The 15,927-nt window shown below is 41.4% G+C and overlaps 1 protein-coding gene across 2 annotated transcripts in view; it reads left to right on the top strand.

Annotated features, from left to right (window-relative positions):
* CFI (complement factor I) overlaps window positions 1–15,927 on the top strand; it is a 42,104-nt gene that overhangs the window by 11,147 nt on the left and 15,030 nt on the right. Inside the window, exons 1-6 of one of the 2 annotated variants that reach the window (XM_021001345.2) lie at window positions 436–563; window positions 1,261–1,531; window positions 3,104–3,251; window positions 10,780–10,958; window positions 12,405–12,515; window positions 13,865–13,975. In XM_021001345.2, coding sequence (XP_020857004.1) covers window positions 531–563; window positions 1,261–1,531; window positions 3,104–3,251; window positions 10,780–10,958; window positions 12,405–12,515; window positions 13,865–13,975 — 853 coding nt within the window. In that variant the 5' untranslated portion in view covers window positions 436–530. Of the gene's footprint in view, window positions 1–435; window positions 564–1,260; window positions 1,532–3,103; window positions 3,252–10,779; window positions 10,959–12,404; window positions 12,516–13,864; window positions 13,976–15,927 lie in introns of those variants that run through there. The other variant, XM_021001344.2, reaches the window with a different exon arrangement.

Raw genomic sequence — 15,927 nt, 5'->3', positions numbered from 1 at the left:
AACAGGTCAGCAATTTGTGAAGTCTAGGATGGCATCAGCTTGGGTCTCCCATCTCCATAGAGGTGCTCTCAAGACAGGTGCTACATATGCTCTTGCATTCCCTTATGTGTGCCCATGTTATATTCCTTAGTAGAATATAAGGTCTTTGAGGGCTGGAGCCGTTCCACTTTTGTCTTTGTATCCCCAGCACCAGCACAATATCGCAGCATGATCTCACTCCCTTGTGTTTCCCTCCTCCCAGGGTCACGTCACCATGGCACTCTTTTCCTTTAGCCCTCCTGCCACCAACCACTCAAAAGGTCTGAGTCTCTTGGCAATGAGCCACCCCTTCTCCTAATGCAAGCCCATCGAAGATCAAACTGTCTTCTCGATCACTTCCATGACCCCCCTCCCCTAAAAGTTTTTGCTCTAGAATTTCTTGTTATAGCTCTGGGAAGGCACACTATATGGAGAAGTCAATGTGAAGGCAAGTGATCAGTGGAGAAACCTAAAGACAACTAAGTCGGTTTAACTGGAAGAGCTGCAGTGGCATGTGTAGTGAGGACAGGACACAGAAAGAAGAGGTAATTTGTTAATAAGATTAAACAATAGAAAAACATTTTTATTGAATTATTCTTCTTTCTTGTAGGGACATCTTCAAATTTAAGAACTCTAGTAATTTATTTCTCTCTTAATGTCAGGTTCAAAGATTTCAAGCCAAAGGGACCTAGTTTGTGTTTTAGAAAGCAGCATTCATTTCCAGGGAAATCAATTATTTGCCGTAAAGGGCCCAAATTTTCTTTCTTCTTTTTTGGTAGATAGTGAGAGGGTGGCTAGGGCTGTGATAGAGGACTCCGCCTGTAGCAAACTCTTCGTGGTTGCAGATTAGCTGTAATTTATCGTCTTAGAGAATTGCCTGGGGTCACTGAGAGGCCAAATGACTTTCCCCTGATCACATAACCCAATATGTGTCTGAGGCAGGACCTTCAATCCAAGTCTTCATGGAAGAAGGCCAACTCTTTTTTCACTTCACTACAGGGTCATTGAAAGTGTTGCACAGATTAGCTAAGACATTTATATTAAAAATACAGTGCTTTAAATTGATTGCTCTGCATTTTTTTAAGTGTTAAATATTGCCTTCTTGGTCCTGAGCATAGCAGCGAAGGCCTCTAGATTCCAATGAAAAGAATTTTATATTGGTTTTAGAATCATAAATCTTATCTATACTCTACTATACTTCTTCTTTCTGACATTAACTTAATACTTATTTGTATTTTATAGAGTTTCTCACTAGCTCCAGAGGTTCTTCTAGATGAAAAATGCTTACAAGAAAACTACACACGTCAGTCTTGTGAAAAAGTCTTCTGCCACCCATGGGAAAAATGTATTGAAGGAAGTTGTCTTTGCAAACTTCCTTACCAGTGTCCAAAGGCTGTTATGCCTGTGTGTTCAAATACTGGAAAAACCTATAATAATTACTGTCAACTAAAGAGTCATGAATGCCTTCATCCAAAAACAAAGTTTTTACTTAATGGAACTTGCCATAGTCAAGGTAGGAAAGCTTCCATATTCAAAAAAAAATGGTCTGCTGGCACTCCTTCTCTCTCTCCCCTGGGATAAAGGAATGGGTTCCTAGGCATGCTAATGATTAAGGACAATTAACAGACCAACGGTATTAAACATAAGGGGAGGGAAAGGGGAATGTTCATAAAGACCAATAAAATATGCTGAGGTCCAGGGAGGACCAGCAGGCTAAACAGAAAGTTGGTGATCATAGTCCAAGGCAGCAAGTCCAAAGCCAGGATTAGAAAATGTTTGCACAGAGTAAAAGCAGCAAAGTACCAAAAGAAGAAATACCAGGCTTCCATGAGGGGCATTTTGGTCATATAGAACCTCCACTGTCTTGGGTGTTGTCTCAGTCTCCTTTGCTCAAGGATGCCCGTGACGTTGTGGGCCCAAATACTAACCCTTTCCCTAGAATATCTACCTGGAACCCAAGAACATGACTTTTGGGATACCCAGTAGAAAGTTTCCATCATTTCCGGGGTTTGCAGATTGCACTGTGAACCGTAGCCCTTCAGCCTCTAATTTGTTTATGTCATAAACTTTTATATCTTGTGTCAATTTGGAGCTTATCGTAGTGTATGGTTGTGGCATCCAAAATTGTCCAGTCTTTGAAAAAAACCACTGAGGCAGAGCTCCAAGCCAATAACACTTTATTAAAGGGTCCATGGCCCCGTCTAATGAAGTTGACCTCAGGTCTTCCTCATGATCTGAGATGTCCCCTGACTCCAGGGACTTAGTTTTTACTGCTTGATAACTAGAGACACAGAAGATCCAAATAAAATACAGAGTCTTATTGGTTGATAGAACTTGATTTTGACCCTCCAATAGGGCCCTGGCTCTTTAAGTGTTTCTTTATTTCCACAAAGAATCTTCTGAAGTTGCATTTATGTAATGTGTGTGTATACCTTGGTAGGTTAAGTCCCAAATATTTCAGATGAAATGGGTAAGGTACAAGTCCTTGGGGCTTACTTTATGTGCTCAGCCCAGTCCCAAACCCATGCAGAACCTTGGTGGGCCTGCCTCTGTGCATATATAATATGGACACACACCCCCCTAAAACATTTATAGGTATCACCTGCGGTTTTCTGGTGGCTGACTGTGTGATGATGAAAAATATTTTTGGTGGCTATAGAGTTAAAACTGAGGGCATATAAAGAGTTACAGAGGGCTATCTCTAGGTCTCTTTCCGCACACTTTCAAGTGAGGAGGAAGAATTGCAAAAAACTGTGATCTTCTAAGTGGAGGAGAAGCCAGAAGCCATGTGCCCATAAATGTGTGGTGCCTGTTGGGTTTCTTCTTTCCTGATCTTCGGTACAGAACTGTCTTGAAATGGGAGCCCCCAGGCAATCAGGAGAACAGGAGAACATGGTGGTCCCAGAGTCAGTGGCAGTAGAAGCCAAGTCTGATGAGGAGACCACGCAGCAGTCTGGAGGAATGTCAGCCAAACTGAGCAAGGGAGAATTCCTCATCAGCTCTCCTACCCCAGCGAGTAAACCTGGTGGTGACTCAAGGGAGGTGAATGCTTTAGCATTGCTAATTGATTGGGTTTCTATTTTAGGCCAATTTGATCTTTCTTTGAAATATGGAGAAACAGAGTCAGAGGGACTTGTTGAAGTAAAACTTGGGAATACTACAGCATTCATATGTAAAAAAAATTGGAGCATAACTGAAGCAAATGTGGCCTGTTTATATCGTGGATTTAAAGAGTAAGTGTTTTTAAAAAGGTATGGAGTTGTTATTTTTTTCCCATTTGAGTTCATGGCTCCACCTGTGTGCTTACTAATTTTCTAATTGTGGTCACAAACCTTACACAATATTTTATCATTAATTACATAGCAGTTGCATTAACCTTTTAGGTTTTGCTCGCTTAAGCAAAAGAATGTGCTTTCTCCACCCTTTCTTTCTTCCTCTAAACCTGGGAACACATCCAGAGAGCTCATCCACGTGATTTACAGGCTTATTGATACTCCTTCCAGCTACTTTCACATTTTTCTTATTCACATTCTCCCAGGTGAGTCAGGCCACAGCCCCCCACCTCAATCACCACATACTCTCAGACCCAGATGGAGATAGCCTAGGAATAGCAGCAAGCCCCAGACCACTCACCCTATTTCCAGCCCAGCTCTGATAGCCATAATTCAGGGGAGAAACCCCCACCCCCCCAGCTGCCACTCACTAGGTAGACAAGCTAGCCCAGCTGACACAGCAAGGCAGCCTTAGGGACGGATAGGAGGCACAGGTGCTGACTGAGCAAGCTGAGCCACTGCATCTGCCTGGTATGCCTCCCCCCCACCCCCCCACCCCGACTCCTGTGGAGATCCGCCAGAACTCTGAGCCCAGAAGCTTCAGATATAGCAGCTCCATCCCCAGGCCACTGACCCTGCCTCCATCCTGCCTTCCCTCCAACTTCCATCTCAGCCATTGTCCATCAGACTTCGTCAATGTGAAGATGTGATGTGGCAGATACTTTCAGGTGCAAAGCCCCCTCGGTAGCCATGCCCCCTGAAGACCTAGAAAAGAAAGTTCTTGCCACCAGAGCCCTTGGCACAGGTCACAGGAGTTCTTGTGGCCTCACTCGATAAGGGCCACATCTGTTACAGTCACTGACACCCTCCCCCATCGTCTCCTCCAAGCATTCTTTGGTGTCCTGAAGAGGTTAGAGGGTCTTTATCCTCTGCCATTGACTGGGGCACTATTTTGTCCTCCCAACTTTAGAGCCGCAGTGACTAGCATCTCCTTCCATTTCACCACTTTATATTGGATTAACTCCTATAAAGGATATTTGCTTGAAAGATATAACAAGGGAGGCAGCTAGGTGGCGAAATGGATAGAGCACAGGCCCTGGAGTTAGGAGGACCTGAGTTCAAATCTGATCTCAGACACTTGACACTTATTGGCTGTGTGACCCTAGGCAAGTCACTTAACCCCATTGCCTAATTAAAGAAAGGAAGGAAGAAAGAAAGAAAGAAGATAGAATAAGAACAAAAATGCAAATATTTCCCCCAGCATCTTGGGGATATGATTCCCCCCCACCCCCATACGTTCTCTGTCTCTGGAAGGGAAGAGGGAATAGGCTCCCAGCTTAACCTAGTTCTATATAGCATTAGTCCCACCAAATTCAAGTCCAGAACTCCACTGGGCTCGCCTTCCAGACCTTTGCTCCTTAGGGCTTCCTTGCTAGGCTAGCTGCAGTACCTGATCTAGCGACTTGGATCTTCATGGTTTGAGCTCCTGAGTTGGAGACTCCATTCCCTGCACCTAGACACAAGTAAAAGTAAAAAAAAAACAAACCCTAATCCTGTTTGTTGGGGCCACATGGCTCCCACGTGGGAGAGGAGGTGGCCCTCAGGACTTCCTCACTTACCACATGGTAGCACCTGTTGTGAGTGAAGGAGACTTTCACCTCAGATAAAAAGCCCCCTGGATCACAAGGTAGGCCAGTGCACAGTGTCAACACGTGTGTCAATAATCCTGCCTTCCAAAAGCAGCTCCTTCAGCATTTTTCATTGCTATTGATGTGGTTTAAGCATGTCCCAAACTCCCTCCACAAACATCAGAAATTAATAAGGTTTTATCCATTGGAGGAGATGCATTGCCATCTGACACAGAGCTGAACCGTCCTCTTGGAATGTGAGCTTCTTGAGAGCAAAAGATATCTTACTTTTCTATGTATAGAGCATTCTATGTAGTAATCACTTAATAAACACTTTTTCATTCATTATAATTTCAGGGGGATGATATAAGGTATAGAATGCTGCCCTGCATGCATTTCTCTGCTAAGAAAATATGCTAGAGGTAGAATCAGAGGACCCAGGTTTAAATCTTGTCTCTGCCACTTTGTGTATTAGACAAGTTGGGCAGCTAGGTGGTTCAGTGGATAGAGCCCTGGGCTTATAATCAGGAAGACTCATCTTCATGAATTCAAATCCGGCCTCAGACCTTTATAGTCACTTAACCCTATTTGCCTCAGTTTCCTCATCTGTAAAACGAGCTGGAGGAGGAGATGGCAAATCACTCCAGTGTCTTTGCCAAGAAAACCCCAAATGGCATCATGAAGAGTTGGATGTAATTGAAACAATTGACCAACAATTAGACATGTCATTTAAAGTCTCCAGGCCTCTCAATTTCTTCATCTATAAAATGAGAAAATCACATTAGATGGCTCTGAAACTCCTTCTACTTCAAATCGATGAAACCATGGAACTGGACAAATCAAACTTGCATATAAAATTACCAGACAAATGCTGAAGCACCAGAGGCCCAGGATAGCCAGGCCATTGTTTCCACTTGTACTTCCCTTTCTTTTCCTTGTCTTTCTTTCTTTTGCCCTCCCTTGCCAGATCTGTCTCATTTCTTTTCAACTCTGGCCACAGGTGAAGCTTCTGCCCTGCCATTCAATTCAACCAACCCATCAAACATTTGCTGTGTATCTTTTCTCGGTGTCAGTGTGCCATTGAGTGGGGTCCTGGGGAAGAGTGAAGGTTAGAGAAGATACCATGTTTGTGCTTATAGACTTTGTAGTTTATTACTGGGATATGAGACATGTCTAAGATTCAGTGGGAGGATAGTATGAGTCTGCTTACTACCTGTGTGACCTTCGGGCCTCAGTTTCCTCATTTGTAAAATAAGGGGTGGGACTAGTTGACCTTTGCGGCCCCTTTCAGCTCTAAAGCTATGTTCCTGTGACTTCAATTCACTGAGATCAGTTAGATGCTCTTTCACTGTATAATTATTTATCTTTGGTTTCAACTTCCTAGTAATCATTTCTTTCTATTCTTCCCAGGGCCAGATCATTATATTGGCCCTAGAAGAAAAAAAAGAAGCAAAATAGGAGTATTTCCATCTCTCCTTACCATTTGTGGCCATCCATCTGCCCTGAGCAATGGTCTTACATCTTCCTTGATTTTCTTTAGCCTCAATATAACTAAGTAACCCCTTTTTCTTGTCCTTAGCATTGCCAGCCTCGATTAATTTTGAGCTTTAATGATCTGAAACTATTCTTACAGGACAGTGGTTACTCATCTGTATTCTTTTTCGGTTGTCTTCTACAGTCTATAAATGTCTTTAAAAATCTGAGTTGGACTAGGAGTTCCTTGTACAGACAAACTGATTTTGTTAGGCAATTTCTCATTTTCCTCATGAAAATCATTTTTGTTTGAATATTCAAAATTTTAATCTCAAAAACTTCCCATCCCTTTTGGACAAACATCCCCTGCTTGTAATCAGGCCATCTAATCCCAATATTTTCTAAACATTTTAATATGTACTTTCTCCAAATCTAGAGTGTATATTAGACTACTTGTAACTTTCCTTTCCCCTGCCATGAACTCTGTCTGTGATGGAATGCTCACCTGTCCCCAAAGTTCCCATCACTGCTGCTTTAGTAGCCAGGTCTTCCTTGTTCCTCATGATCAGATCCAGAATAACAGTTCTTCCTTGCTACTTCCCGGGTCTTTTCAGAGTTGTCTTTAAGGCAGCAAATAATTTTATGAACATCTCTGCTTGCAGCGTAGAGAGAATGCCAACAGATTCCCAGATGGTTGAAGTCACCCACCATTACGATTAATGTTCTCCTCTTCCATATTGATGCTGTTTCCCTGACTCCATGTCTAATTTTTCCTCCTGTCCAGGGAATCTGTAGTACATTCTGATAGTGATATTACTTTTGTCTCTACCTCAGCTGATATCTGCCAAAATGCTTTCCATCATGTTACTCCCTTTGGTTCCTGGATTTCCTCACGAGAGAGAGAGAGAGAGAGAGAGAGAGAGAGAGAGAGAGAGAGAGAGGGAGAGAGTGTGTGTGTGTGTGTTCATAATATGCAGTGCTACTCCACCATGCCTTGTGTCTGTTATGTTCCTTCTAAATGAGGCATATTCTCCAAGCTCTTGTTGTAGTCATATAAGTCCTATCTCACCATGTCTCAGTGTTATCTTTGTGGTCAGATTTCCTTCCCTGTCTCTAATTTATCCTATTTAATAAAATGATAATAGTAGCTAATGTTTATTTGTACTTTAAGATTTTCAAAGCTCTTTACAAATATTATTCTATTTTATCCTCACAACAATCAGGAGGTAGGTACTATTATCCCCATTTCACAGATGAAAAAACTGAGGAAGGTAGAGGTTAAGTGACTTGCCCAGGATCACACAGCTAAGTGTCTGAGGCCAGGTGTGAACTCAAGTTTTCTTGACTCCAGGCCCTCTATGCACCTACCACCTAACTGCCTCCTCGCATAGAAATTGTTATCTGATTGTCTAAATGCTTTAAGTCTAAATGTTTTTTTTCTTTTACTCATTTGAATCACATTCTTCTATTTTCCAACCTTTTTACCCAGGTTAGGATTCCCCTTCACATCCCTCTTCTGCTTTGTTTTCTCTTTCATTTGGATGGTCCATTTGTAGGGGGAGGGGGATGATTAGGAGACCCCTGATCAATTGATTCTCCTCCCACCCCAGCTGATGAAATTATAGAATGCAAGGGGGAGGAAAAAGAAACAATAACAGTTAAGGTCTTAACTGAGTAGAAAGAAGTATGTACACTTTGTTGCTCCTTTAGGAAGTATGAAAAAGTTCTCCAGTCAAACTTGATAGCCTTCTTGGGCTTCTAGCCATGGTTTGGCAAAAGCCTCAGCCACACCTCTGGTAGTCCTTAAAAAGCAAGACACACTGTCTAAATGAAACTGGTGACAGTTCTGAGGAATGTGGGCTCTGGAAGCTGAGAAAAGAGTCTCAGCTGCAGAATAAGAACCCAGACCACGAGCAGACTTTCTGTCTTCTCCTTCCTCCTCCAGTTAGCAATGGCAGCTTGTAACAGAGATGCTTGCCTAGAGGCACTATACTCAGCAAGGAACAAGGCCTTGGCAGGTAAGGCCAGAGATGGCTCTGAAGAAGGCTCTGGCAGTCAAGAAGAGAGTCCAATTGAAGAATTGAGCTGAGCTCTGCCAGGCAGAGCATCATACCCGTCAGAGACGTTGCAGCCAGGTAAAGCATCGTGAGAGCACCACATGATAAGAAAGAACATTAGGGTTTTATAGGGCCAGAGCTTTGATTCGCCTTGGCCCCAAGTTCCCTATATGTGCACCTGTCTACTAGTTTACTCTATTTGTGTTCTCCCTTATGGGTAGCTGTGGGAGAGTGTACCCCAAGCTTAGAGGGCATGTTCTGTAGCTACTGATCTTACAAGGCCATTTCAGTAAATGCCTTTGCCTTGAGCTGTTTGCGACTTTTGACTCACAGTGAAAGGTAAACACACCTGTGGAGGCCTGTGAACTGTAATTTTAAGAGTGCAAACCTATAGAGTGCCATGAACCTAAGAGTAGTCAACCTCCAGGCAACCAACCTGCAAGTTTCAGCTGAGGGGTTAATGCAGAAGGTGTTTTTTTCAAGAAATACTTCATTCTGCATGATAAAGTGGAGAATAAAGGGAAGGTTGCTCTAGCCTTTTCACTTTTTCTTCAATAATGGGTGCTTCAGAATAGTCCTTACTTCCATACTTAAGTCAGATGCCAGATCTCCTGATTTACTTTGTCGAAAGTATCTTGGCTATATCTTGACTAAACTTCATGGTTTAACTGCTATAGCAAACTGCCCATTTATAATGCCTTTTTTCCATGCTGAGTCTGAGGGTTCCTCATGGAGGTTACATTTCTTAAAGGTGGGCTTTCTGCCTTTGATCAGAATCATAGCTGCCTTTATTCGAAAGTTAGCACATCTCTACCACACCCCAAAGCAGACAGAAAAAATAAAAAGGAATAGAAGCCACAAGCAGAAATCCCATTAGATCTTAAATCTCCTTGCCACTGATAGACAGATAGTTCCATGTCCTTGCACTTTGGTTACTTGATAATTGAGATATTAGCCATTAAGCCCTTAAAATAGAATTCCTCTCAGGGGTATTTAAACTTAAAAATACTATGATGGAAAACTAAAAATCCCTCAGAATTCCAAAGAAGTGAAGCTATAGTGGTTTAAATGAAGTGTTAATTGGTAATATGTGGTTGATGTTTTAGAACAGAGATATACCCATTTTGTCACTTAAAGGCCAGCTGCAGATAGTAAAGTCTTCCTATTAATTCTGTGAGGGAAAAAGAAACCCACTTAATGGAGCAGAGTTTCTTAACCTTTTAGTGAGTTATGGACCCCTTTAGCAGTTTGATAAAGCCAACAGAACCTTCCTTAGAGCAGTGTTTATTGCTTATGTTGGAGGAAATGCTGAATTTCAATTAGAGGTTAGTGAAAGTAAAAATGTAATTTTTTTCCCATCCAAGTTCATGGGTCTTCTGAATTCTTTCTGTGGATCCCAGTTTAAGAAGCCCTGATAAACAAAAATCCTTCACTCCTAACTCTGACTAACACAATAAACTACCATAGTTACAGAGATTCAATAGACTCAGAGTGCAGATTGAAGTACTTTTTTTTTTTTGGACGTGGCTAATTCAGAAATTTGTTTTGTTTCACTATACGTATTTGTTACAGGTTTGTTTTGTTTTGTTTTGGGGGTTTGGTTTTTTTGCTTTCTCAATGGATGGAGATGGAAGAAGAGAATTCAGAAGTGAAAATTAAAGAAAGCTGAATTTATTTTTTAAAAAGTAGTTCACTCGGGGAGGCTAGGTGGCACAGTGGATAGAGCACCAGCTCAGGAATCAGGAAGACCTGAGTTCAAATCCAGCCTCAGACCAGACACTTGACACCAGCTGTGTGACCCTGGGCAAGTCACTTAACCCCAATTGCCTCAAAAAAAAAAAAGAAAATTCACTCTGAAATTTTAACTCAACCTAAATCACCATAGAATAGGTAATAAAATTTTCAAAGTGCTTTAATATATATGTATATATGTGCACATATATGTAAGTTTTCATTTGATCCTCTTAACACCTTTGTGAAGTAGGCAAAGCAAGTATTCATATCTTTATTTTACAAATGAGCAAATTAAGTCGTGGAGAAATTAAGTGATTCACCCAAAATGTAGAACCCGAATGCCAGTATTTCAAACTATAGCTCTTTCCCCTATCCTGTGTAGCTTTTTCTGGAAACTGACAAAAGTCATTCTTGTTCTTAATCTTGTGTAATGAAAATCAGTGTCATTTAATCATCAAGACAGTTTTTTAAAAGATGGTTTAATTAATTGGATTAATCCAATTAAATAATACAAAGTTAAGAAGCTAGCCTTGCCCATTTTACTTTTGCTTTTTTTACTTATTATATTTACTAATTTACTTGTTGGAATCCCTTCAGAGGGGCTGTCGATTATAGGAAAACATTCAATGTCCCTGATGATGTTGATGTCGAGATCACTGACTGTTTGCAAGCAAATTGTAGAGGATTGGAGACCACTTTGGCAGAATGTGTTTTAACCAAAAGGAAGGCTAATAGCAAGGATTTGGCTGGTGTGGTGTGTCATACACAGGAAGCAGGTTGGTAGAATATTTGCTTAATATTCTCCTTATCATACTTTACCCCTAGCCCTTGATTTAGGGGCAGCTAGGTGGTTCAGTGGACAGAGCTCTTTGCCTGGAGCCTTGGACACTCCCTAGGGGTGTGGCCCTGGGCAAATCACGTAACCTCTGTTCATCTCAGTTACCTCATCTGTAAAATGGAGATAAAATGGGACACCTACCTCTTAGTGTTATTTTGAGTGTTAAATGAGATCATTGTAAAGGTTATTCAGCACAGTGCCTGGCACATAGCGAGTGCTATATAAATGTTAGTTATTATTTATCTTAAATTAATCCGTTACTAAATATACAGCCCAAGCTCAGTTGAAAGCTCTGGGTGCCCCTTCAACAATCACAGATAAAGAAGTTGATGATGTTGTGAATTTCAGAGGTTAATCAATCAGTTGAGTAGAATTTACACACTTACTACTGTGGGCCTAGGACTGGCCTGCTCCAGTGTATACAAAGACAAGCAGTTGCTGCCCCCAAAGAGCTTACATGAATCAATCAGCCAGTCAGCCAGCAATTACTGTTCACCTACCATGTGCCAGGCATTGTGCTGTCCTCAGAGAATACTACGCAGGAGCCAACTCCTTCCTTTCATCCTGTATCCAAGAGATTTAAAGTATCTTATGGACAAGAAAACAGTAGCTCAGTAACTCTGCTACTGCAGACTAAGGTGGTGGATCTCTTGGCTCATCTCTGTGGTTCCCTGATTATAGCAAACTGTCTGTTGGCCATGTCTTCTCACTGTGCTGAGGCTCAGTCCCTGGGTGCTCCTGAGTGAGACTCAGTTTAGAGGCAGAATCAAGGCTTTAGAGCGGCTTCAGCATTTTTGAGGTAAGTGGATGATCTGGCAGAAGTAATTGTGTCCTCAGAGAGAGGATCTGTGTTCTCACATGAAAGGGAAAACAGAGACCTTTAATAAAGGATTGAATAAGAATTAATATGTGCCATCATCTAGCAGTAGGCCTAGCAGTGCCTGGTTCTAGAAGCCCTGCCTCAGAAAGTGGAAGCCTCCTTTAGCGATCTACCAGGCGGGGTTTCAATGGGACCCACAGAAGACATTTATTATATTAGTTGGAGACAGTGTGGTATAGGATAACAAGGGCTGTATTTGAATTCAGATATCCTAGATTCAATTCCTAGCTCTGATTCTTACTAAAATTAAGCCACTTCATCACTCTAGGCCTCAGTTTCCTCATCTGTAAAATGAATGGATTGGACTAGGTGAGCTTTGAGGTCTCTTCCAGCTCTCTATTTATAATCTGTAATCCTATGATTTTATACTATATTGAAATCCCAACACCTTTCACTTTGTCACTTGATGTATATCCTATTTTTATTCCCAAATGTAAAGGGAAAATCCGAGCACATTTAGGTGAATAAATTTTAAAGGAAATTTTCTTAATCTTTGTTTGGCAGACTTCAATGACAATTCATTTCAGTGTGTCAATGGGAAGCACATTCCAGTGGAGAAAACTTGTGATGGCACCAATGATTGTGGAGACCAAAGTGATGAGCTGTGTTGTAAAGGTACAAATATATCTAACTTGAAAAACACACCCAACTAGATAGAAGTGATATAAGAGTACGACAGCCTGTGTGACATACATTAGGTTGTCCATGTATAATAGGGATTTTTAGATAGATCTGAAATGTCCCCCATCATCCTGCATCACTGTGGCTGGGTGTTCACACCATCCTCCAATTTCAAGAGGGCCGTTGGGCTTGGTCTTGCAGTACATCTTTTACACATCAAAATCTGTAGCCTGTGTATGAAATTATTTTTTTAGGGGGGAGAGTTAGTATAAAAGCCACTTTCCCTAGTCATTGAAGGGGAAATAGCTCCACCCCACAGTTGGAGGCCAACAGTTTAGATAATCCCAGTCAGTTTAGCTTTCCTCCCTCCAAGTGCTCTATTATACAAAATACAGTCATGGCTAGTAAGCAAATTTATTTGCAAAGAAAGAGATAAATCCGGGAAGTCATACGGATTAGTTTGGGGATTTGTTCTGTAAAACTTGGACTCAGTCAAAAGGCAGCATCCAAGGACCTAGAAGGCCACAGGTTCCCCACCCCTGGTTTAGGCATTAGAACACAGTAAATTAAAAGCTTCTGTGACCCAGGATTGAGATGAAATCTCAATTCAGCCTGGGTGAGAATGATCTCAAACTATCTCATGCTCACCCTTAGCAGTCTCTGGAAGATTAAATGCTGAGAATCAAGGGCCATATTGAGGTACCAGCTCCTTCCCATGTGCCCAGAGCTTTCTGAGTCTGACCTTCTCTTTTTATATTGTCTTTCTTCTTCTCTTCTTTCTCTCAGAAGTCTCCTCTTCAGTCTAGAGTCACCTCTGTGTGTGTGTGGTGTATGCATGTGTGTGTGTGTGTGTGTGTGTATATGTGTGTGTGTGCACACACACATATATATACATACACACACAGAAATATATAATCACAGGGCTGTCCTTCAGGTATGGCTAAACCCAAACCTACCTAGAGGTGGAGCTATTTGAGATGATGTGAACAAAGGTTTTTTGTAAGAACAAAATGTTAGATAAATGGAATTTTCTTTTTTTTTAAATTCATGGAATCTTAGAGCAGGAAAGGACCCTTAGCAGCTAGAGTCTAACCCTTACACTTTTCAGAATAAGAACCTGATATCCAGAGAGACTAAATAACTTTCTATGTATAACACAGCTTATTAGTGGCAAAGTCAGTATTCATATTTAGGTTACTTGCCTCCCTGATAAAAAAAAAATATAAATGCAGTCTAAGATTTCATTTTCTTCAATTTTAAGAAATGACAAATCTCTCCATATACAGAATATATAACACACGTATAATGTATTTTATATATATGTATATATATATTTTTAACAGGGTGCAGAAGTGGAGGTTTCTTTTGTAAATCAGGTGTTTGTATTCCAAAAACATATGAGTGTAATGGTGAACTGGACTGCCTTAGAGGAGATGATGAAGCAAATTGTGAAGGTAATTTGAAACTTTATCATCATTTACCAGTATTGGTCTGAATATAGGTCTCATCTCTAAAATGAACTATCTCTGAAAAGAACATACATTTATGTACAGTGGAAAAGAACAGCTATTCATAGCCACTCCATTACAGAAAAAAAGAAAAGCTGGCCCACTGGAGAGAAACCTGTGGAGTAACTTTGAAGGGCTAACAAATACGAAAAGTTGGTCTTAGTTTCAAACTTTGGAAGTTTAACCAGTTGGCACACTGACAATGTAGCATCCCTGAATAATCTACAAATGAGGAAGGAGCCAGAGGTCAAGCTGCCAGCAAATATGGAAACAAAATTTGTAGTGAGAGGAGCTCTCTCTTCTATATCACTCATCCCAGTAGTTCAGCATAGCAGGAGAAAGAGAGACCGAATGGGATTGTAAACCACACTTGTGTTTTATCATGCAGCCCAAATTTCAGACCTGGAACCAAACGTTAATTCTCCTCACTGGTGGACTCAAAGCTTCCTGCCTTTGTGAGGGGCAGAGTTGGCAGGGAGCTTGGGAGAGGACATAATTTCTTTTTCCCTGCTTTGAGAGAGCAGTCACAGACTCTCTTCAAGGAGAGAGAGCAAACTTTCGAAGGCAGAGATGTAGGAGACAGCTGGCTCCCCATCACGTCCCTGATTTCCAGAGTTTGCGCTCACTCTCTCTCCTCCTCCCCCTCCCTCTCCCTCTCTCTCTTCTCTCTCTCTCTCCCTGCCTCTCCCTCCTTCTCTCTCTCTCCTTTTCTCTCTCTCTCTCTCTCTCTTCTCTGTCTCTCTCTCTCTCTCTCTCTCTCTCTCTCTCTCTCTCTCTCTCTCTCTCTCTCTCTCTGTCTCTCTGTCTCTCTCTCTCTCTCTCCCTCCCTCCATGGGTCTGCCCCTGAAGAGGGTCTGGAACTTTTTGTATCATTCCTCAAGGAAGAAATGAAGAATGACTCCTCCCCTAAGCTCTGTTGACCACCCTGCCCTCTTAAGAACAATCAGCTTTGAGTAATCATTCTCTCCACCAGTAATGAACAATATATGCACATGCTCTAGGTTTGAAACCTGGGTTCCATAGCCAAACCAGAGTGGGAAGAGGAGAGGTGTAACCTGTATTTAGACCAATGAGATACTCTGCTTGATCTGTCTAATGTAGGGATTTTCAAAACTCTTATTCAGCTGCACTACAGTACTCCCTTATTTACCCCATTACATTGTGAATTTCTTGAGAGCAAGAACTGTTTTTTGTCTTTATATCCCAAGTGCTTAACAGTGCCTGGCACATAGTAAACACTTAATAAATGCTTGTTAATTTGTTAATTTAATCTCAGAAAAGTGTAGTTCCAATGTCCAGGGGGCATACAAGTAAACATTGAAATGCCAACATCAGCCTTCTCTTTGCTCCTTTGCACATGGACTGAAGGGAGAATCGGGGTAAAATTACTTTTGCAGACTTTGTCTTCATGTGCCTCAGATAGGTATGTCTGGATGATTGTTACTGTTGTTTTGGTACTAATTAGAAGTTGACACCTCCATTATGACAGCGTGCTTAGCAAAATTTCATTTCTCAAAATTGGCAGAGTTTAACTTGGATCATGGTGGTGGGTGGAATTCAAATATCCTTCCATGTCCCTTCAAGCCAGCACTAAGGCCATTTCTGTCCTCAGGCCATATGACTGAGGGATTCCTGGAGTTGGGGACAAAAAGAATTTTATTTTTCATTTTTTCCCTGTCAGTAAAGCCAGCATTTCTGGCAGTTAAAACTATAATAGTCGGGCTTGTCCACTCAAGCCCAGCAAAGATATTTTGTGTTTTATTAGCATTTAAATAATCTCAAGTCAAAGTGGTAAGTATGTGCTTTGTTAGTTTATCAGAAATAATTAGCCAAATGTTAGTAGCTATAAAATAAGGACTTACGTTATCATCGTGTCAAATACATAAAGACATCTGCAG

The sequence above is a fragment of the Phascolarctos cinereus genome, unplaced genomic scaffold (genome assembly GCF_003287225.1).
Source record: "Phascolarctos cinereus isolate Bilbo 61053 unplaced genomic scaffold, phaCin_HiC Scaffold_9;HRSCAF=440, whole genome shotgun sequence".
NCBI classification, from domain to species: Eukaryota; Metazoa; Chordata; class Mammalia; order Diprotodontia; family Phascolarctidae; genus Phascolarctos; species Phascolarctos cinereus.
This window is presented reverse-complemented; position numbering and strand designations above follow the sequence as displayed.